The sequence below is a fragment of the Panthera onca genome, chromosome E2 (assembly GCF_046562875.1).
Source record: "Panthera onca isolate mPanOnc1 chromosome E2, mPanOnc1 haplotype 2, whole genome shotgun sequence".
Taxonomy (NCBI): Eukaryota; Metazoa; Chordata; class Mammalia; order Carnivora; family Felidae; genus Panthera; species Panthera onca.
The window spans coordinates 19573289-19595423 of record NC_138353.1 but is presented as its reverse complement, the minus strand read 5'-3'; the positions used below and the strand labels follow the sequence as shown (position 1 = coordinate 19595423).

The 22135-nt window shown below is 52.7% G+C and overlaps 1 protein-coding gene across 1 annotated transcript in view; it reads right to left on the bottom strand.

The window, feature by feature from the left end:
- The window catches only part of PEPD (peptidase D), a 112087-nt gene that overhangs the window by 62121 nt on the left and 27831 nt on the right, over positions 1–22135 (bottom strand). Inside the window, exons 7-9 of the mRNA XM_060650929.3 lie at positions 15130–15174; positions 6057–6132; positions 5071–5117 (exon numbers count right to left, since the gene is read on the bottom strand). Of these exons, the coding sequence (XP_060506912.1) occupies positions 5071–5117; positions 6057–6132; positions 15130–15174 (168 nt within the window). The remainder of the gene's footprint in view (positions 1–5070; positions 5118–6056; positions 6133–15129; positions 15175–22135) is intronic.

Sequence of the window (22135 nt, the reverse complement as noted above, 5' to 3'; positions counted from 1 at the left end):
GTGTGGGGGGGTGTATAGGTCTGTGGGGAGTGTGTGTGGTGTCAGTGGGTGATGTCTGTGTGCGTGCACACACGGGCGCACAGCGTCAGGGGAGGAGACCCTTCCGCTTGGCCCCCATCTCCCATGCCCGGTCTGCACTCAGAGGGCGCACCGAGCGCACAGAATCGTGACTCACTCGGTCCTGCCAGAGGGCGGGGGAGGTAAGACGACCTCAGAGCGGCCAGCACAGCGGAGCGAGTTCTTCAGCAACCAAGGAGGCTACTGGTGTGGGCTGCTGTGGGGACACAACAGCAGGGAAAGCCCAGGCCTTGTCAAGGGTCTCCAGGCAGGGTCGGGGGCGTCTGCCAAGAAGGACCCCAGCCCGGGGAGGAGGACGGACAGCCATGCAGTCCCCCAGCACGCCTCACAGACCTTCTGCCTTTAAATCCCTCCCACGACCCCCACGGAAGTGGTCACGGGAGAGCCCCAAATGCCCCATTCACAGCCTGGAGAGAAAGCATAATTTCAATTAAGGTCCCAGGCTGTCCAAAACATCGTTATTAATCTCCTTGTGGCAAACGTGAGCCGGGACCTGCTTACGCAGCCAATTGAGCCTGCTCTAAATTAGCGTTTGCAGGTAACTGGTTCCGCCACCAGCCCCACGCCAGCCGGCTACAAGCTGGTTACGCCTCTAACGTGAAATAATATGAGGCGGTAAAATGGACGGCCCGGTTGGGCCTGCACTCAGGTGCCCTTGGCGCCCGATTTACCCACACATTAACGTCTTCTCGCTTTAACACAATTTCCTATAGCTCAGCTGCAGAAAATGATGTTCGTTCCCTCTGAAAACCCTACTCACAGGCACAGCCCAGAGGAGAGGGGGATCCTAATAAACGCCATCAGCTCACTTTTTCTTTTAACATGCCCTCAAGATTTTATAACAAACCTTTGATTATAAAACAGACAAACAAAGATGAGGACCGGGTTTCCAGGCCAGCATCTCTTTGGCCTGAGTCTGGGCACCACTGCCCTGATGGTCTGCCCTCTTCTGAGAAAATCAGCCCGTCTCAACCCCCCATCCCCTGCTCCCACCCTGCCCCCAAGTCCTGACACACAGGAGTCCTTGCTCGTCTTGCCCTGTGTCCCTCTGTGGGGCTGGTCAGGCTCCTGGCACAATGCCCAGCAGGTTCCAGGGATGCTCTTTTGGGCCCGTGGGTCAGCAGCCTGCACAGGAACCCGGGCTCCCTGGGCCTTCCCAGGCATCAGTCCAGCCTGGCGTTAAAAGGGCCACACCCCATGGGGAAACAATACCTGCTTTAGAGAGGATTTTATACTCCCCACCTAGTTAAGAAAAGAATTCTAAAAGTTCATGGTGGCATAGAGGACAGCAAAAAATAGCTCAGGACATTTTCTTCTCTCTCCCATCCATCCATCCAACTCACCCACACATATCTCCTGACACCAACTGTGGGGCAGACACTGGGGATAAAGGAGACAGGACTTCAAGAAGCCTCCAGCCTCCCAAGGACACCAACCACAAAACTGTGTCACAGAGTCACCTGGGCAATGACAGAGAAACGTGCCTGTGGGGAGGAAGCTTGAGGCAGAGAGAAGTCAGCCCATCTTACCACAGCAGGTGCCCCCAGGGGCTTCAGCTGGCACTGGCCTCCTCAAATCTGGCCTGGGACATCCCAAAGTGTAACAATGACAACCATCTTCCCACTGTCTTCGGGGGTGACACCCTCAGCCCCCAAAGGTCACCCTGCTCACCTGTCCTTCAGGAACAGATTCCGCCTCTTGTTCTCATCTTCTCTGCTTCAGCTTTTCCCCAGCACAGTCCCAATCCCCCAGTGCTGTGCCCCAGGAACGTCCCTGTTCTCAGCTCTCAGGGCAGACACTGCTTCCCATGTGCACCTCCCGCAGCCAGCCGTAGCGTGTGCAAGGCATACAGTAGGTGCACGATAGCATGCACACCTGGTGCATCCAGTCAAGCTGAATTAATGCCACTTGGCATCCTCAGGACAGCCGCTCTGCTGTGAGCTTCAGGCTCATGTTTCTGATCCACAGAGGAGGCGGCCGTGGGGCCAAGGGACTGGAGGGCGGGGGCACTGAGCAGTTTGAAGACGAAGGTATGGTGTCCCCAGAGCTCAGCTTAACCAAGACCCCTTCAAAGAACAGCCAAACTCAACGTGGAGACTCCGGATCTTGATGCCAACAGACCAGCGTGGACTAGGTATTAGTAAGATTAAGGAATTACTGTTAATTTGGTTAGATGTGGTAATGATGTGGTGGTTACATAAAGGGAAAAAAACCCTCATCAGCTGAGACACCTACTGCTGTATGTACAGGTGAAATGACATCATGTCTGGAGTTGGTTTTAACTTTTTTTAATGTCTATTTATATTTGGGGGGGGGGAGGGGCAGAGAGACAGCGAGACACAGAATCCGAAGCCGGCTCCAGGCTCCAATCTGTCAGCACAGAGCCTGACGCGGGGCTCGAACCCACAAACCGTGAGATCATGACCTGAGCTGAAGTGGAACATTTAACTGACTGAGCCACCCAGGTGCCCCGTGGGGGTTGGTTTTAAATATAACTATAGCAAAACAAAAGGAAACACAAACTCTTTCAGGCTCTGAGCCTGAAAGTCTCATTATATTATTCTTTTCTCTTTTTGCATAGGGTGGTGGATTTCTGAACTTTCTCATCAAAAGAGAAAAAAAACCCCTGCACTGCCTTGGGTCGGGGAGCAAGGAGCTGGGGGAAGCATTCCGAGGGCCGCTGGCCAGAGCTCACACACAGGCCCACCTGGGCTGCAGCGGCCTCAGGCTCTGGACAGTGGGTGGGAGGGCAGCTCATGTCCCTCCCAGGAGCCAGCTTTGGAGCTGGACTTGCGGCAGCTTAGGACACGGGGCTGCCACCGCACAGAAGACGTTAGGGCTCCACCCTGGGGCAAGCTAGTCCTGCTCTAATTTCTGGGTTATTTTTATTTGAGGCATCAGCTATGGGCCAATTCAGCGGGGAACAGATTTGTGGGGCAGTGCCAATCTGGGGGACCGCTGCCCGGCCCACCTCCCAGGTAGCCCTGTAGAACCCCTCCTGGCCCTGATCCTGGCGGGGGGCAGGGGCCGCGGGACTACCAGAGCAGATACCGCACTGCAGCAGACCACGTGGAGGCAAAAGCTGGGACAGCTCTGCGTGCCTGTCCCTGTCCTCCTCCAGCGTGACAGAGCTGGGTCCTTGATGAAGCACTTGTTCCGTGCCCCCTCCTGGGACCGCACAGCAACAAGGGCCCTCAAGGCCATGTTAACCTCTCACTACTCGGGGTAAGAGGAGAGAAACACAGAGGCCCTCTGTTCTGGACTCCTTTCAGGGTTAGACTTTGAAAATGATGCTGATCCCCAAGCCACATGAGGTGAACAGAAATGCCCACAGCGTCCACTGCTGATTCTGTCTGCACTTCAGCCTCACCCCACACTGACAAAGCAGGCAGGCCAGAAAGGCTGAGAGAGGGACGTGGAGGCACAGCGGGGCCCGAGAGCACCCGGGTGGACTCAGCAAAGTGGGGAAGGGGTGACAGTACCAAACCCGTACAAGGGGCACCCCGCCATGGGGCGGGCAGGATAAAGGTGAAACTCTTTTCTGTACGTACACTTCTGACACAAATGTGAGTGACACCGAGCAATCTTCCAATTCTCTGTGGTCACCAAATGGACGTCCTACAATTTAATTCTGACATGAACGGCCAGGGTGAGTACAGACCTCCCAGTCCCACAAGCCTGCCCCCACTCCAGACACCAATCGCAAGTCCAGGCCTCTGGTACTTCTGGCTGACTGGCTATAAACTGGGGGTTCCTGTGACCCCCTCCCTTGGGTTTGATAATTTGCTAGAATGGCTCACAGAACCCAGGAAAGTGTTTTACTTACTATTACCACTTTATTAGAAAGGATACGACTCAAGAAGAGCCAAACAGAAGAGGGAGGCACAGAGCAAAGTATGGGGGAGGGGCAAGGAGCTTCCATGCCCCCTCCAGGTCGCCACCCTTCCAGCACCCCCCCACGTGTCCACCAACCCCACCGTGTAAGGTTTCTATGCACGTTCCCTTCTGCAGGCACGACTGAGTAAATCACTGGTCAGAAGTCCACCTCCAGCCGCTCTCCCCCTCCCTGGAGTTTGAGGGGGGGCTGCAAGTTCCAACCCCCTAATCTCAGCAGTGGTTCCTCCAGCAACCAGCCCCCACCTTCCACAAGTCACCATATTAGCATAAACTCAGGTGCCCTTGAAAGGGGCTTATTATGAATAATTCAAGAATTCCAAGGGTTCTAGAAGCTCTGTGACAGGAGATGGGGGCTGAGACTAAATATGTGTTTCTTATTATGTCACAGGGGGTGTCCTCTCCCCAGTGGAGCTTCTAGACGGTACTGTCACTGGCGGGAGACCCGGGACTGGGGGCCTCCTGCCCCAGGAACTGGGTGGGAGGAGAGCCACAGGAGCAGTTTGGGTCTGACCCAAGGGCTTCCTCATGCCATGGGTAGCAACCTGCTGACCCCTGGGTCTTGGAGAGGGGCTGAGGCGCTGGCCAGGCCACACCCCTCATGCTGGGCAGCCCCGGGAAGCGCTCCAGTGGGGCGCTATAGCCTAACTGGAGCCCAAGGTCAATGGAGTTCTCCAGAATGCTTTACGAGCCACTTAACCATTCCTCGACCCAGTCATCCAAGCACAGCAGACATAATGGCAGTGTTTACACATAAAAATGGCAAGCTTTCTTTACTAGCGGCTTTCAGAGTCACAATAGCAGCTATTTGGGAAAGTTTCCCACAAATTGCAGAAACAAAGTCCAAGAGTGGAATGATGGGGCACTAAACCATCCTGAAAAGTAATCAGAGACCATTACCATCAAACACTCCGCCGAGAGCCGGGGAGGTGGCCACAGTCGGAAGACAAATCCTCTGCCCACGATGCCAAAGCCCTGCTCGCGATCCCCACTCAATCTGTGCGCGGGGCTGCGGCGCCTCATCTGTTACTTGCTCAGGGAACATAAATTACTGTTTTTTACATTTTAATCTTTACCCAGAGAAACACGGCAGCTTACCTTTCCATCTCATATTCTTTCATTCCCACTTTTACAGCCTTCATTACCTGGAAGATGGATATTAAGCAAAGACATTTGTATTAAGGAGATAAGTAACACTGCCTTATAAATAATGTATAGCACTTTTTCAAAAGAATCTCTTCTTTGAAAAAAAAAAAAAAAAGAGTGATATGTGCACACAGTGGTGCAGAAATGTAACAAATTAGAACTTTTTTAAAGCTCCGAAAGCTGCACAGTTTATTTAAACCACTCTGGAGCACTTCCATTTGGAAGCCAGTGGGCATCCAGCACCCAGCTCTATGGCACAGGCAGCGGCAGACCGAGGGTGGCAAAGACTTAATCCAGATGCCTGGTGAATACTTGATGCTCAGAGAGCGACAGTGACCATCCTAAAGGGTTTCCTTTGCTTAGCCGTCATAGAACGTGCAGAAAATGAAACGCATACAAGAGGCTGTGGCTCACAAATGCACAAAGCCACGACCACCACTAAGCAGGCACCAGGCCACCCGTCACCCTGACTGTCCTGCAAGAAATGCGCCTCCTTACTTGCTCTGGCTCCTCAGGTAAAGTGGGAAGGTTTGGGAAGGAGGACAGTTTTTGGAAAACGGAGGAGAGTAATCCATGTGCTTGAATCATGGGTGAGGACGAGAGAGTCTTGAAAAGCAGCTGGAACCTGCCGGAGTGCTGGGAAGGAGAGCCCTGCCCTCTTGGAAGTGGGGGACTTGTGGCTGGGAAATGCCCTGAGGGTGGGTGCCTTAAGGTGAGGAAGAGGGGCAGAGCCTCTGTTGTCTCTGCCCCCACGGGCGAAGAGAGAAGAGCCATCATGAGTCTCTGCTGGAAGGGACACCTGCTGCCTGTTCATGGGGCACTTGGGACTAAAGCTCCCCAAGACCACCCATCCAAATGGGGCCCTCCTGCCCCGCTCAGAGCAACGCCACTCGCCCACCCCAGCTACCAGCACCCCAACGAGCCTGTGCCCAACTTACCTCCCGGTGGGCCTCACTGGAGATTCTGTTGGTGTAACGCAAAACCTCCAGCTCCATGTCCGTTTTAAAGACCCGGCTTCAGAGAGAACAAAGTGGCAGGTCAGTGACTCCCAGCAGGGGCTGGCTGGACAAGCCCCCTCCACCACCGCCTCCACCCCACGCACCCCCGCCAGGGAGACCTCGGGGCCCGTCACACCTTGCACAGCCTGGGAAGGACCACAGGGCCGGCTCGCGCCCAGCCAGGCTGCAGATGGGCCGCCAAGGCCCAGGACGGATACGCTGCGCTAAGCACCGCCCATCCTGATTTAATGCCAGCCTTGGGCGTGCAGGTTGTTTCCAGTTTCAAGATCTGGAACCCACCGTGGGTGGTGGAAGAGGCCCAGATTCTGTAGCCAGACACGCGCTACCTCACTGAGACTCAGTTTCCCCATCCATAAAAGAGATAAAATCTACCTGGCAAGGCTCTTAGACCTGAATCAACTGTGCTGACTCCGGGGCTCTGCCCAGTTCGCTGAAGAGGTCTCCTGTTTCCTCCCTACCCCACCCGCCTGCCCTCGGGGCAGCCCAGGAATAACCCCTGACTCTGAGCCAGGGGTGGGAGTGGGGACAGCAGGTGGTGCAGCCACTTCCAGCTGTGAGTGCAGGTAAGAATTGTGGAAACAGCTGGTCTGCAGAGAGGAGACCAGGAAGACACGAGAAGAGAGGGGGTGCTGTGTGGGGCAGGCAGGCACAACCCAGAGACCCTCCTGTCCTTCTGACACTTAGCTGTGCCTCCTGCCACTGGACTCCAGGGGGTCCTGGGGTCCTCATAGTAAATTCATGTTAGTTTTCTCAGATCTGCTTAGGTCTTTTTGTAATCGATCTCATTGCCAAGTAAGACTCAACCAGAGAAGCTACAGAAATACTGGTTGTCTACCCCTCCACTTCGAATAAGCAACTCTAGGCCATGGGCAGTGGTGGCCGCGACCAGTCACTAACAGCCCAGCATCCTCGGTGCATCCCCCATGGTCGGCTTCACCAAAGCTCCCCTCCCTCTCACGAAGGGGACACATTCGAGCAACCTCCAGATCAGCAAAGCCAGAGTGTCTGACGATGGCCCGCCCCTCTGTTCACAGCGTATCTGTCTCTCATCCGGCCGCCATCTGTGCCCTGAAGCCCGACCCGGGCCAAGGACGGCAGCGAAGTTGCCCCCACCTCCATCAGGGGCAGCAAACCTCTGGAGACTGCACGGAAGTAGCCGCAGTCAGCCACTGACTCATGCCGTCTGCATGGTGCCATCCAGCTGGGACAGCCAGCCATCTGTCACGGGGAAGTGACAAAGGTATCCTGGAGCACCGAGACGCCCTCCTAAGACCGTAAAGCTTTCTGGGGGATGTGGAAAATATAAACCCCTGAGCCCAGTGAGACTTTTCCCAAATGAACATCCTTTCTTTCTTGAGAAGGAGTCCCTGAAGGCTGACATTTGGCTCTTTATCATCATAAGGTGTCTCTGATTCTCCACCAGGACACTGGGAGCAGCCCACCTGGGGACCAGAAAGCTGCTTCCTGTGCCCTGGAGGTGAGGGCCCAAAGCCAGAGCAGGACTCAGGTGAGCGGCTCAGGCTCCTCAGGCCCAAATCCACTCACAGGATAACCTAGCAGCCTGATGCTTTGCTCCCCATTGCCGCCTGCTCGGTTCCAGCCTGAGCGACTGGTAAGCAAGGAGCGGGCCTCTCTGTTCTCAAATGCGGTGATGACCAGAGTAACAACGCAGGTGGGAACCGGGCCCAGGCTGTGCCCGCCTCCAGCCCTCTGACCCTCTGTTGGGCTTAGACCTCTGGTCCAACCTGCCAGCTACCACTCCTGCCAAAATTCCAGACCCCCAGGCCCTGTGCCCACCCATCTGTGTGGCCTTAACCAAACCCTCATGAGGGATGAGCCAGAGCCTGTGCCTGCTGCTCCCATGTTCCAGGGCCATGAAGGCCTTGGGAAAATCCGCGGCCGAGCGGATGGCACAGCAAAAGCTCCCAGTCACCAGCCCCACCGGTCTCGCCACGGCCCTAGTTCTGCTGTGAGTTGCACGGGGGCGTGCAGGGCGGGAGGGCTCCTCTTAACTTTATCTCCCCAAGATCTCTCCCTTCCCCTCCTTGGGCCCCCTCCCCTGCTCAGTGCATAAATGCACTCCTCTCTCTCCCCTCCTCTCCAAATTCTCAAGCCTTCCCCTCCCCACTCACGTCCTCCTCCCCACCCACTTACAAGGGAAGGGGTGGATCAGGCTCAGCACCCCAACACACACCTGGGTTCAGAGCCCACGTGGCCCCTATTACCAGGAGCTCTACGACCACCCACTTTCCTCCTCCCCACCCCCCGTCCTCCTCCTCCAGCCAAGCTCTATCCTCCGCTACTCCGCCACGTTTCCGGAAGGGAAACCACAACTGTCCTTGCTTTAGGCGGGGAGCGAGAAGAGCTTTCGTGTTTGATCTCAGAGCTCTCCCCCATCCCCTTCCCTCCTCTCTCCCCTCTCCTCTTCTCCCTTCAGCCCACCCCTACCCCCTGCCAGCCCCCCTCTCACAATGTGTGGGAGGACCCCAGGCTGCCAAATTCAGAGGCCTTCCCTGAGTGCAGAGAGGAAGCAGCACAGTGACCCCCGCCTCCCCTGGCACCGCTGGGCTGCTCCCATCTCCCGATAAGGCCTCCCTCCCTCCCCCTCTCCACTCTACCTCTGCACCTGCTCCCGAATGGCTGTCTGTGGCACAGGCCTCTCAGCCGCTCCTCCACCCGCAGGTCCCCCAGGCACCTCCAGCTCGGCGGGACGCCAACTCCCCCACCTCACCCCACAGCTGCAGCGCCCCCCTGCCACTTACAACAGAGACCTGCGTGCCATCCCAGATCCCTTCCTGTCCCCTATCCATTGCTCCCACATCCAAGTGATGACCAAGGGCTGCAATTCCACCTCTATACCCTCTCTCAGACCCTCTGTTTCTCTCCATCCAGACCCTACTGCCTCCGGCCTGGACAACCTCTCTGGCCTCTTCGTGCCTCCAGGCCCATGTGCTCAGGGACAGCGGCTGCAGATCTTTAGTAAACGCAAATGTGATCGTGCTTTTCCTTGCTTAAAAGCTTTGGTGGCCATTGGCTTCTCCTCCAAGGGGACCTGGACCGGAACCACATTCTCTTCTCATCAGAGACACAAGCACTTCCAGCCATGGAGGCCACGTCCTGTTTTCTTGCCCAATTTGAGTTTGTGGAAGATGACACATGAGGCTTCTAGCTGCTTTACTCAGGACTTACTTGTAAGTCATGTTTTAAAAAAAGGGGGCTTCCTGAGTGGCTCAGCCGGTTGAGCATCTGACTTCAGCTCAGGTCATGATCTCACGGTTCGGCTCATGAGTTCAAGCCCTGCGTCAGGCTCTGGGCTGACACCTTGGAGCCTGGAGCCTGCTTTGGGTGTCTCCCTCTCTCTCTGCCCCTCCCCTGATTGCACTCTGTCTCTTTCTCAAAAACAAACATAGGAAGGAAGGAAGGAAGGAAGGAAGGAAGGAAGGAAGGAAGGAAAGAAAGGAAGGAAAGAAAGGAAGGAGGAAAAGAAAGAGAAAAGAAAAGAAAAAAGAGAGAAATCAAACTGAATCAGGACAAACTATGCCACAAAGGCAGTTCTCCAACAAAACCAGCCTGGCCCACGTGAATCCAAGCTTTAAAGACCCCAAGAACAGATGCCTGTGTGCTGGCTCACCTGATTATCCACAGGGCACTCTGGGCCTAAGTCTTGCCCAGGTGCTGGGCGTTCAGCCTGGCCCCCCCCCTTATCTCCAGGACACAAGCACCAGAAACGGTTTTTAAGATTACTGTAAAAAAATAACAAGACTTTCCAGCATCTGGCAATTTCTCGCTATCTTCGGGAAGGACTGACTACCCTGAGCCTGAGGAGGCTATTTCCATTACTCGTGGGCAGGAAAAGATAAGGAAAAAGGGATTCCACCACGGCCCCGCCTCTGTTGTCCCAGTGGCCTCCGGGGTGAGGGATGCCTAGTGTCACACTCGGCCCCAGCCTTGTTTGGCCCCGGGATGTGTGGGGTGGCAACAAGCAATATAAGCTGCAAGTTTTCTATCCCCAGGAAAGGACCGAGGCTGCCTCCTCCACGAGGCATCAGAGGACCCAGGCTTAGGACAGGACAAGATGCAGTTAACAAGTCTGCGCTGGAAACAGCTCAGGCTCCTCGACTAGCAAGAGGAGGTGGCTGATGCGTGCAGGCGATGCGGCACTCGTGCAGAGTCCCCAGGCCTGCGGCCACACCCGTGAGCATCATCACAGCCAGCGGGCCACTCAGGGGGAAGGCAGCGCTATGGGTAGGGGAGCAGGAGTGGGGAGAAAGTCCCTTCACTACGCCAGGCCCAGAGTCCCCTGCAACAGGCCAGAAATGACAAAAACCGGACTAGGTTGAGATTTTTTTTGTGCAATCTGTTTTTTTTTCCCCTTAAATATGCATAGGTCACAAAACTGCCTCTGGGCATTAAACCCAGGATTAAGGCATTAATGAACTGAGGTTTGAATGCTCCACTAATTAAAATAGTAGCAAGACAGAATGAAGTATTTCCAAAATCAGTGTCTAAGTGTCAAAGTGCCACCGTGTTGAACAAAACCCATCTGAAGGGACAAGTATTCCATCCCTCCTGGAGATGAATGTGCAGGGGATGGTTCTGCGGGAGCAGGCGGGCAGAGTTCAATGCCACAGGACCCCACATCCATTCCCTCTATACCCCATGACCTGGTGTTGCAAAGGATAAAATCCCAGAACAACAGGAGGGACAGAAAGGAAAGAGCTAGTTGGAATTACATATCTTCAGGAGGCTCAATCAATAAGCCCTCTCAAAGAAATCAGAGCCATGAAGAAAATAGCGGTTTCGCTCAGCAGTGAGCTGAGTGTGCTTGAGTCGTGGCGTGGGCCGCGCGCAGGGGAGGCATGGGAGGGTCCACCTCTGCGTTTGCTGACTGGGGCCCGGCCACGCCTTCCCCTCTGCCTGATGTGCCCACACCCCATCTGCTGCCTTCTGGGGCACAGTCACTCTGCCCTAGGATCCCCACTGTCCACTTGGCTTTCCTGTTAACGTAGGGTTAAATGCCTCTTCCTCAGGAGACAAAGACAGCAACCCTACTGGAAGACTTTTCACGTACACACCAAGAATCTAGGTCATCATCTACGTATCTTTTCTAATTCGGGACATGTTACCGGGATGCAGGGTCCTGCTGTGCCATCCACACCTCACCACCTCCTGCGCACAGAAAGCCAGGGGAAGGAGAAACAGGTATGTTATCCCACTGCCGGATTAATACACGCAGGACACCTTCACTCTGTGTAATTAACAGTTCTAAAATCGGCGTGTGACTCAATTTAACACAGTCTCTCTTAAAACCCAACAAGGCACACGGCAATTGCTGACATGCTTGCTCTTCTGTGACGCTTCCAGTGGTACTTAACTGAAATCCAAGGCGCCGAGCTATTAAGACTGCACAAAAGTATCTCCTTTTATTTCCTAACCTGCCTTCAGATCAATTTAATCATCTGCAGAACAGGAAAGGAGAACCACAGCCTAAATTATGGAAGTGAGACGCCTGCTCTTAAGTTTCAACTTTTGACCTCCACATCCAAACTGCAATACCCAGCACAAGAAAAGAAATTATCAGTTATGATCTTATGTTTCTGGGGAAGAGTATGATGATAGAGGAATTTACAGGAAATCAAAAAGGCACTGCTTCAGAGAATGGAAAACAATAAAGCAGTCACAGAAAGGAAATGAATGACGCCCAAACAAACACTAGGAAGGAAGCGTCCTCTGTGCTAGCAGAGGCTGCTCCTCACCTATCAGATAGGCTCTGGGAGGAATCCCAGATCCCCAGCCCAGCAGCTAACCAGGAGCCGGGGTGCATGAGTGGCAGGGGGCATGGTGCTGAAGGAGGCTTAGCCACACAGTCCTGGGCACCTACCTGCACACGCTGACCTCACACAAGATCCATGCCAGGGCCTCTGAGCACCCCTGCATCTGCAGTGGCCTAGAGGGGACTTCGAAATGGCTGAAACTCAGGCACCCCTCCCCCCCCCCCCCCCCACTCCTCCAGGGTGCCCCTCAGATATACAAGGGGCAGCACAAGATCCGGGAACTACCGACCTGGGCTCAGCCCCTGGCTTTTCCTCAGGCAAATCATCTCCCTGTGCCTCAGTTTCCTTATCTGAAGAATGGGGATAATCGGAGCACCTAGCTTAAAGCATAAGCAAAATATCTCTTTGAATGAGGTGACATATGTCAAGTGCTTAGCACAGTGCCTTGCACACAAGAAGTCTCAAAAGGTGACATTTTATTAAGCTGAGTTAGCACTTGACTTCTACTCTCATTCAAGCCTTGAGCCATCATCCACCAAGGGAGACCACTTCTGTTTTGCAGGTGAGGAGACTGAGGCTCCATGCTATCGGCTGAATATTTGTCTCCCCCCACAAAACTGATATGTTGAAACCTAATCTCCAACGTGTCGGCATGCAGAGGTGGGGCCTTTGGGAGGTGATGAGGCCATGAGGGCAGAGCTCTTGTGACTGGGATTGGTGCTCTGATAAAAGAGACCCCAGAGAGCTCCCTGCCTCTCCTGCCATGTGAGGGCACTGCAAGAAAATGGCCACCTCGGGACCAGAAAGTCTGTTCCCACCAGACACGGAGTGTGCTAGCACTTGGATTTCCAAGGTTCTAGAACTGTGAGAAATACATTTCTGTTGTTTATAAGCCACTCCTGATGGTAAATGTTATGGCAGCCTGCATAGTCTAAGACACTTGGTGAATCTTCACAAGTTAGATATTACTACAAGCTCACTGACAGATGTAGCTGAGGCTCAGAAAAGTTAAGCGACTTCCCAAGGGGTGCAAGCTGGGGTGAGAGTTTGGAATAGCCTGCGTGGAGGGTTTTTGTGTCACCCCAGGCAGTCCCTCTCCATGGGGCCTAGACAGAGGGGGTGATGAAAGCATTCAGGACGCAGGGGCCCAAAGATGTGCCAGTGAGTCATAATTTAACATCACAGAAAACCCTCTCCTATAAATGAGGGACCAGCCTGCCATTGCACCCAGAACCCTTCCTTCGCTTACTTGAAGAGGGCAGTGATCAAGACCACCATGGATCTCACCCGAGAATGACTGCAGTCACTACAGAGGCCAGAACCCATGCTATTAAAACACACCCTCGAGGCAGGAAGGACAGTGTGACATTTCTAAAATAGTTCTACTGCCATCAAATGCCAAATAAGTCCCTTCTGCTGCTGGCTTTGATAAAGTTGGGAAGTATTCTTATGAATGCAGAATCCACCTCAGAGCCTTGGAAGTGTCACTAGAATTAAAGTGTGCTTGTTCCAAAGTAACGAGCTAATGGCTGATCCCTCAGGAGATGCCGGAGCGGATAACCCAGCCCGGTCCCCAAAGCACCCGAACTGTTAGCAGCCGTGAGGGAACGTCACCTGCGGGGTGTAAGTGGGTGCGGGCCCATTCCTGGGTATCCAGGATTTAGTCTTCTGTCTACTGGGAGCTACAGATGGGCTAGGCGTCTGTTACTTTCCAAAAACAAGAAAAGGAGGCTGTGAACGAGAAGGACCCAGGCCCCATCCTCAGAGGGCGCACGGCTGCCGACAGAGCTGGGCTGGCCGGCCTCCGGTGAGCGCTCCCAAGGGGTCAGTCCCGATGCCAGTCCCGACGGCCCTCGGATTTCCACCTCTGGCCCAGCCTCTCTCCCACCGGAACCTGCTTCAAACTCAACATGCCCCAAACAAGTCCCCGATCTGTCACGGCACCTGCTCTTCCCAGCCATCCTCATCTCAGTGACATACCACCCAGCTGTTTAGGACAAAAAAACGGAGTCACCTTCAACTCCATCCTTCAGTCGTGTCACAGCTGGCTCCTCCCAGGGGCGTTCCCCTGGACTGCCACGCCACTCTCAGCTCTGTCACACCGCCTTTCCCCTGCCACCTGGGCCCTGCAGCAGCCTCCCAGCTGGCAGCCTGTGCCCTCTCTTGCCCTAGAATTGAGTCTCCAGACTGAGGCCAAAGCGATCGTTTAAAACACAAACACAATCCTACCATTCTCCTGCTTAAATTCGTCAAAGGTTTCCCATGGTTCCCGTTTCTCTCAAGATCAAGTCCCAGCGGACACCGTAGCCAACCGAGCCCCCTGCCCATCTCTCTGACTGCCCTCAAGGCCTCGGAACACGCGGCCCCACCTGCATCATCTCCTCCTTCTTCCTGATGGAGCTTCCCCTAGTCGGAAGGTGCCCAAACTCCAAGGTGAGCAAGACCTCCCAACCAGATGGGGAAAAACGACCACAAGGTCATAGCATCAGACATGAAAGGTCCACGCACCTCCCCGCTGTCAGGTGATGAGGTGCCACAGGCCCCACCTCGCCGCTCTTCTACGTTCAGAGTAAGTGCAGCCTTAGAACCAATAAAACACGTTTTATTGCTGAGCAACTCGATGGCTTAGGAAGAAAACTGGTGGCACGTCAGAGCTGGAGGGCCACTTCCAGGGCCCACGGAGGGGATGCCCAACCCGAGAAGGTTTGCTGTGACCTTGCTGTGACCTAACAGAAACCAGTCGTGCTGCAGGACCGGGCTGCCGGTATCAGCAAGGGAGGAAACTAGGCAACACAAGAACACATACAAAAGGATGGCAACTTGTCAGGACACAGATGCCACAGGAGGAAAACACGTTTACCTTTCTGGTAATAGCATTATGGATGATGTCTGTTTTTACTCTTTTCATTATCTGCTTTAAGTGAGCTATGTAAGTGTGGCTCGCTTAGGGTAGGAGTTTTTAAAAGACTGCTTAACAAAGGAAAAGATAAATTTAATTGACATTCAAGTGATTTATGCCCTTTCAGAAAAACAGACCAACTGGCGCGCGCGCACACACACACACACACACACACACACAGAACCAGAGAAGAGAGCTGTTCTGGGGACTGTCTTGTCTGAGGGGCTCTCTGAGATGGAGCAGGTGGCGACAGCCGGGTCTCTGAGCTTCCTGAGCGGAAGCACAACAAACAGCCAAAGCAGCCACAGGCAATACTCACCACTCCACGATCTCTGGATGAAGAATGGTGTTGTTGACGTTAAACCTGCAGAGGAAACACAAAGCAAGCCTATTAGTTCAATGGTCCATCATCTCCCAGCAAGAAATACCTCTTTCAAGACATACCAAGAGAGGACACGACCCAAAGAGGGCCGCAAACTATAACTCCACGACCCTCCGGCCCACAGAAGACCTGCCGCCTGCTGCTTGCAGCAGACATGCGGCTGCACCGAGCCCCCTAAGTGCTGTCGCTTGGGAGAGCAAGCTGCTCGGCTGCAAAATACCCTCCACTCTTGCCAGGCAGACCTAGCCTCCTCTGTCAAGTGTACCAACACACTTACAACAGAAGTCCCAGAAGAAAAGGAGAGATGAAGGAGAAGAATATTTGAAAAAATAATAGCCCAAAACATCATCGATTTAATGAAAAACATTAATCTACACATCCATAAGGCCCAATAAACTCCAAACAGGATAAGTCCCAAGAGATCCACACTCAGACATATTATAATCAAACTTTCAAAGGACAAAGAGAAAATCCTGAAAGCAGTAAGAGGGGAAGAAAAAAAAAAAAAAAGCATGACATACAAGGAACCCTCAATAAGATTAATGGCTGATTTCTCATCAGAAACTATAAAGGCCAGAAGACAGTGGGATGAAAGAAAAAAAAGTGTCAACCAACATTCTATATCCAGCAAAGCTGTGTTTCAAAGATGAAAGAAAAATTAAAACATTCCCAGATAAACAACCTGAGAGAATTCATCGCTAGAAGACCTATCCTACCAGAAATACTAAAGGGAATCTTTCAGACTATAGTGAAAGAACCCTAGACTCACTCAAATCCACGTGAAGAAAATGAAGGCATTGAGAAAAGTAATTACATAGGCAAGTACAGAGACAGTGTAAATGTATTTTGTGTAACTCCTTTTTTCTCCTGACTTAAAAGACAACTGCAAAAAGCAACAATCATAAATCTGTGTGGACCAACAGAACATATGAAGATGCAATCTGTATGCAACAACAGCACAAAGGAGGGGACAAAACAAAGCTATATAGAAGCAAATTTGTTGTAGACTACTGAAATTGACATTAATGCAAACTAGACTGTTATCAGTTTAAGAGGTCATTTGTAATCCCCCAGGTAACAACTAAAAATATAATTAAAACAAGGGCACCTGGGTGGCTCAGTTGGTTAAGCCTCCAAATTGGGATCAGGTCATGATCTCATAGTTCGTGAGTTCAAGTCCCACATCAGGCTCTGTGCTGTCAGTGCAGAGCCTGATTTGATTCTCTGGCTCCCTCTGTCTCTGCCCCTCCCCAACTTGCTCGCTCACGTGCGCGCTCTCTCTCTTTCAAAATTAAAAAAAAAATAGCTTAACGAACTGAGCTCATCAGCATATAAAAAGGATACACACCATGACCAAGTCCAATTTAGCTCAGGAATATAAGGTTACTCTGACAGACAAAAATAATCAGTGTAATATGCTCTAATCTATTAATTATATTAATAATTTATATCAACAGAATACAGAACAAAACCACATAGATACAAAAAAAGGATCTTACAAAATCCAACAGCCTTTCATGATAAAAAAAACCCAGTAAACTAGGAAGAGAAGGAAACTGCCTCAACCTGATAAAGATATCTACAAGAAACCCACAGCCTACATCATAGTTAGCGGTCAAAGACGAAAAGCTTTCCCCTAAGATGAGAAGCAAGGCAAGGATTTCCTTTCTCTCCACTTCTGTTCAATACTGTACACAAGAAACATCTGTCATAGTGATCATACACTGGAAGTCTCAAGAAATTTCAAAGCACTGAGATACAGAAAATGTACACTGATTACAGTAGAATTAAACTAGAAATCAGTAACAGAAAGAAAACTATAAAATCCCAAATTGTTTGGAAGTTAAGCAACAAACTTCTAAAGACCCACTGTTCAGAAAAGAAATAACAAAATTAGAAACTAAAAGCATGAAAAATCAGAACTGGTGAAATGCAGCTAAAACAACACCCAGAGGAAAACTGATAGCTCTAAAACGTACTTAGTGGAAAAGAACACTGAAAACAATGATCTAAGCTCCCATCCCAAGAATGTCCCTTTCTTCTCTCTCAAGAAGCTAGAGAAAGAACAAACAAACCTGAAGAAATTAAAAGGAAATGAAAATGTACAGAAATCAATGAAATAAAAGGCAGACATAAAAATAAAGAAAAATGTACAAAGTCAAAATGTGTTCTTTGATAAGATAAACATAACTGACAAGGGGACCCCAGAAGACAAAAAGATCAGGTCGGGGTACATCATGTGTGACCCAGAGCCCAAGGTGTCAGTGGGAAAGCTGGGGAAGCCTGGCATGGCCCAGCACAAAGCACAGGCCTCAGCAGAGAAGCTCCAGAAAGCCTTCAACCCTTTGGATTCTGAGCCCTGCTCTATCTCAGGTCAGGATATTACACACAGGGCATGCTGGCTTGTGACCAGGCAAGGACTCTCCATGGCCCCATTACCAGGGTTTGAAAAACACCTATCTAATGCCGTGGTTGTGCAGCTGGTACCCCCAGTGCTGGCTGAGCCCATCGAAGAAGGAGGGACAGAGGAGAGAAGGGAGAAGGGGGCATTAGCAGGCCGGGAGGATTCTAGCTCTCCAAAGCTCTCGGGAATCCTAGCTACACAAATTCAAAGTCACCTGACTAATTCAAAGTCACCTGAAATGCTGTAGAATCAAAGCCCTACTTGTGAAATATCAAAGAGACCTCAGGCAGCCAACATGGTTTGGAGTCAAGAGCAGAGCAGCAAATGACATAAATCAAGACGACAACCCAGGCTCTGCCTCCCATTTCCCCAAATGTCACTTTGACATTAGGAAAAACAATGGCCTATCTACTCAGCAGGCAAACACAGCAGTAAAATCTCACTTTATAAAATGTACATACGTATGCACACATGCACCCGTGCACACACAAGCAGCAGAGTGACCCAGCGCACAGGTAACATGGATATAAAGAGACAGGTAAGATGAATACACACACAGGCAGGCATGCGCTTAGGAAGAGATGCACGTAGACACACACAGATGTGTATGCAACACACACACACACACACACACACACACACACACAGGCATGTAGACGCACCCAGACTAATACACAAAGATCCACCCCTAAATATACACACATAAACCCACAGATGCACACAAATGCACACTCAGATACAAAAACACTCGAGACAGGGGCACCTGGGTGGTTCAGTCGGTTAAGCGTCTGACTTCGGCTCAGGTCATGATCTCACAGTTTGTGGGTTCGAGCCCCACATTGGGCTCTGTGCTGACAGCTCAGAGCCTGGAGTCTGCTTTGGATTCTGTCTCTCCCTCCCTCTCTGCCCCTCCCCCGCTCACGCTCTGTGTGTGTGTCTCTCTCTCTCAAAAATAAACAGTAATAAAAATAAAAATTAAAATTAAAAAAACCCCACAAAACCAAAAACACTCAAGACACACACAGAAGAGTCCAAAAGACATTCACCGCAGCATTGGCGGGGTTTAACTTGGGGTGATGAAATTTGGGTATTACCTCTGTATAGTCAGCATTTTCTATGATGAGCATGTATCAACTGGGTAAAAACAACAACAAACCCATCAGTGCCTATGAGGGTGGGGAGCGTGTATCCTAGAAGCAGAGGGTAATTCCCTGATGGGCTCTGCCTGAGGGACGGGTGACAAAGGGTAAGCAGTATGGGCCCAACCGTCCCTGTCCCTGTCCCTGTCCCTGTCCTCCTCCCTGCAGTTTCTAACCCAAGGAGGGAGGCGAGGCTTGCTGGAGAACAGGCCCTAGAAGGGCCCCCCACTGCCCACCCTTGCTAGGGGCTGGGGTGGGTTCCTATCTCCTCATGGAGACTCCATGGGCCATAATGAGAAGCCCACACCTCACATTGATACACAAGTTAACAGTAACCACAATGCCAAGTCCCCATGCCACAGACCGGCATTTTGTTGCGATCATCGGGTTTTAATAAAGTCCCTCTATTTCCTGGGTTTAAAAATTCACATCTTTGAATATTAATACTCCTACATTAGCAACCCCCAAATTCAGCAATTTCATATTTAACTGCTTATTTAAATGGAATTCATTTGTAACCAATTGTCTTCAAATATGCAAGGCAATTTAAGTAAATGCCAGAAGATAAGAGATATGCTTATTCCGAATAACCAGCTGATGTGAAATATCGACCATATTTCTCTCTCAGACAATGGCACGACACTGAGCCCTCAGTAACTCACTGCCCTGGCCTAGGGCTCCTGGGCAGTCTGCCTACTTTGAAGGGAACTATTTCATGCCAAGAAGGCACCCCCATGGGCCACTTGGCCCCCACAGATCATCTTCTCCTTCATGGTCAGTCTCTCTCTTTCTCTCTCAGGAAAATCTGCTCTAAAATCTACCTCCTCAGATGCTAACAAAGATTTATCACGCCTGCCTCTGCTCCCAGGCTACAGGAACCAACCTCTCCAGGCAGCTGTGGGAGGGAGCCCACGGGGAGACCTCACATCCCCCCACTCCTGCACAACCAGCCTCTTCACCTCAGCTCTGGCTCACCCCAGCCACAGAACAGTCCTGGCCATGCCCTCCCCAGGACCTGGCAAGAAGTACCCGACCCCACTCTCCAGCCAGAGCCCATGGGGTGTCTGATCCTTCCACATCTTCTGTGGGGCTTATCCCTGCACCAGTGTGGCCACACGTGGAGCCGTGGCCTGCACCAGAGCCCAAACTCAGCACAAAGCCCAGCAGACTCTCCGCACCTGTTCCCGTCATCCCAGAGAGAATAGACACACTTCTCGGTGACCCCAGGGGCTCCAGGCCATCAGGAGGCCCCGGTGCATGTCTACCCTTCCCACCTCACCCTTGTCTTCCTGTTCCCTCTGCTCCTGTTCTCTACCATCACCACCACTGCGAGACCAGACACATTCCCCGACGTGGGTAGCAAGCGGCCTGACCCTGATCTGAGAAGGCTGGGACAGGTCTGAGGTCTCCCAGAACCAAACCCACAGCCCCACCAAGGTCACAGACCCAGAGGCAGCCAGCCCCCAGGAGCCATACTTGGAGAGAAGGTCGCAGGCCAACTGTCCACCTGGACCAGTGCCCAGGGGGTCTGGACTGGGTGGACATGTTGAGGCCACCATTCTACTATAAGCTCCTTCCTCCCCTCAGGCCAAGGGATAAAGATGGCCTGGGATGGCCCATCAGCATAAACCAAGAAGCGAAACCGGAACTTCTGCCACAGCAGGTCAATCAAAAATCCAAGATGCAAGGTGTTTCAGAGAAGTTCAAAAGGGTCAAAACCAAAACCGCCGGGAATAAGGTGCTTTATTATAACCAATGATAGAAGCTGATGGAAAGTAGGACAATAGCAAGATTCACCTTGCTTAGGAAACAGGCTATTATTAGCCCCAGCAAACAGCTGGAGACAAGGCAGGCAGGTGAACGTGGTGGCTGAGCTGCAGCAGCCCTCAAGGACAATGGCAGAAGTCAGGAGGAGGTAGAGTCAAGGCACTGGCAGCCAGGATGGTGGGAGGCAGGGGTCTGAGCTGCACCCAGAGCCCAGGAATATAGACATGACTTTCTGTACGGAAGCCACTGGCGGGCAGCTGGAGGCAGAGACTGGGGCCCAAGGTCATACCCATGGCGTGTGGGGTGGGGGCACCTACCACACAGGCTCCTCCCCAACAGAACCCCTGAGGGTGGAGCTGCTCAAAGGGTGCCCCAGTGGGATGAGAGGCCCAGAGGGAAGGGAGGGTGTACCACGGGCAGACCAGGGGACTCCAAGGCAGAGAGGCCCAGGGGAGGCCTCTCACCAGCAGTGCGTCAGCCAAGGCACACGGGTACGGAAGCCAATCCCTCAGCACCAGCATGCAGGAGCAGGCTCTCAGCCCGGTAGTGAGGGGCCTGGCAGTATCCCAGAGTCAGCCCCACCTGGACTGGACTACAGATTAGAGAGGGCCCAGTCCAGTGCCTGGGGAGAACATGCAACATTAAGGCAGTCCTGGCTCTCCAAAAAAGCTTCCAGATGCTGACCGGGTGGGGTGGGGGTTTGGCAGAGCAGAGGCTCCTCTGGGCTCTTGGCAGGGGCTAAGGAGTCCCAGGGAGCAAAAGGGGACAGAGGCTGAGGTCTGCCTACTGAAGGGAGGTCATGTTCACAGCAGGACTCCTCCTAGCAGGGGAGGGGAAAAGGTCTCGGCTTCCACTGCCCCCTGACTGTGATGTCCCTGGAATCTCCCCACGCCTCTTCTCTGGGAAAACTTGGGGAACAGCCAGCAGAGCTCTGCTCTCAGGGGCTACATCGTGAGCTGCCTCCCAGGAACCATACCTGACACAGCACCTGCCAGACCTGTTCCTGGGGTGCTAAGGAGGTTCTCGGCATCAGAAACTCTGGAGGGGGCAAAGAACCCACAGCTCACTGGTACTGGGAACCTTATAATCAGTGATCCTGAAGTCCACCTGGCTCACTACATAGATGGGGAACCAAGGCTCAGGAGGCAACGGGGGGCGGGGGGGGTGCTTGATGGGGGTGTGCTTGTGAACAACTGTTTACTGAGCACCAGCTCCGTGCCAGGCTCTGGGGGAGCAGGATCCCGTTTCACCCCCAGGGCAAGCCCAGACAACACCACGCTACACGTTGGGGAGCTGAGGCTCAGAGGGCAAGCTCTGTTTAGGTCATAGCACCAGTCAGTGAGGTGATCACCAGGGCTCCCTGCTCCCACTCAGGGCCTTCCCCACCAGGCGGAGACCAATGAGAAGCTGGAGGGGCCAGCCCACGGGAACACAGACGTTGGTGTTGGTCAAGATGGGTGAGCAGGGCAGCGGCACGTCCACAGTGCTGGGGGACCGGGGGAGGCTGGGCCCAGGACAGGCCACGGTGGGCTGGGCCCCACACCTCCCCCTCCGGGGCCTGGGGAGAAATGGCAGCTCCACAGCCAGCATTTCAGAGAGTGAGCGCGTGGCGTGGCCGTTCTGAGGAAATTCC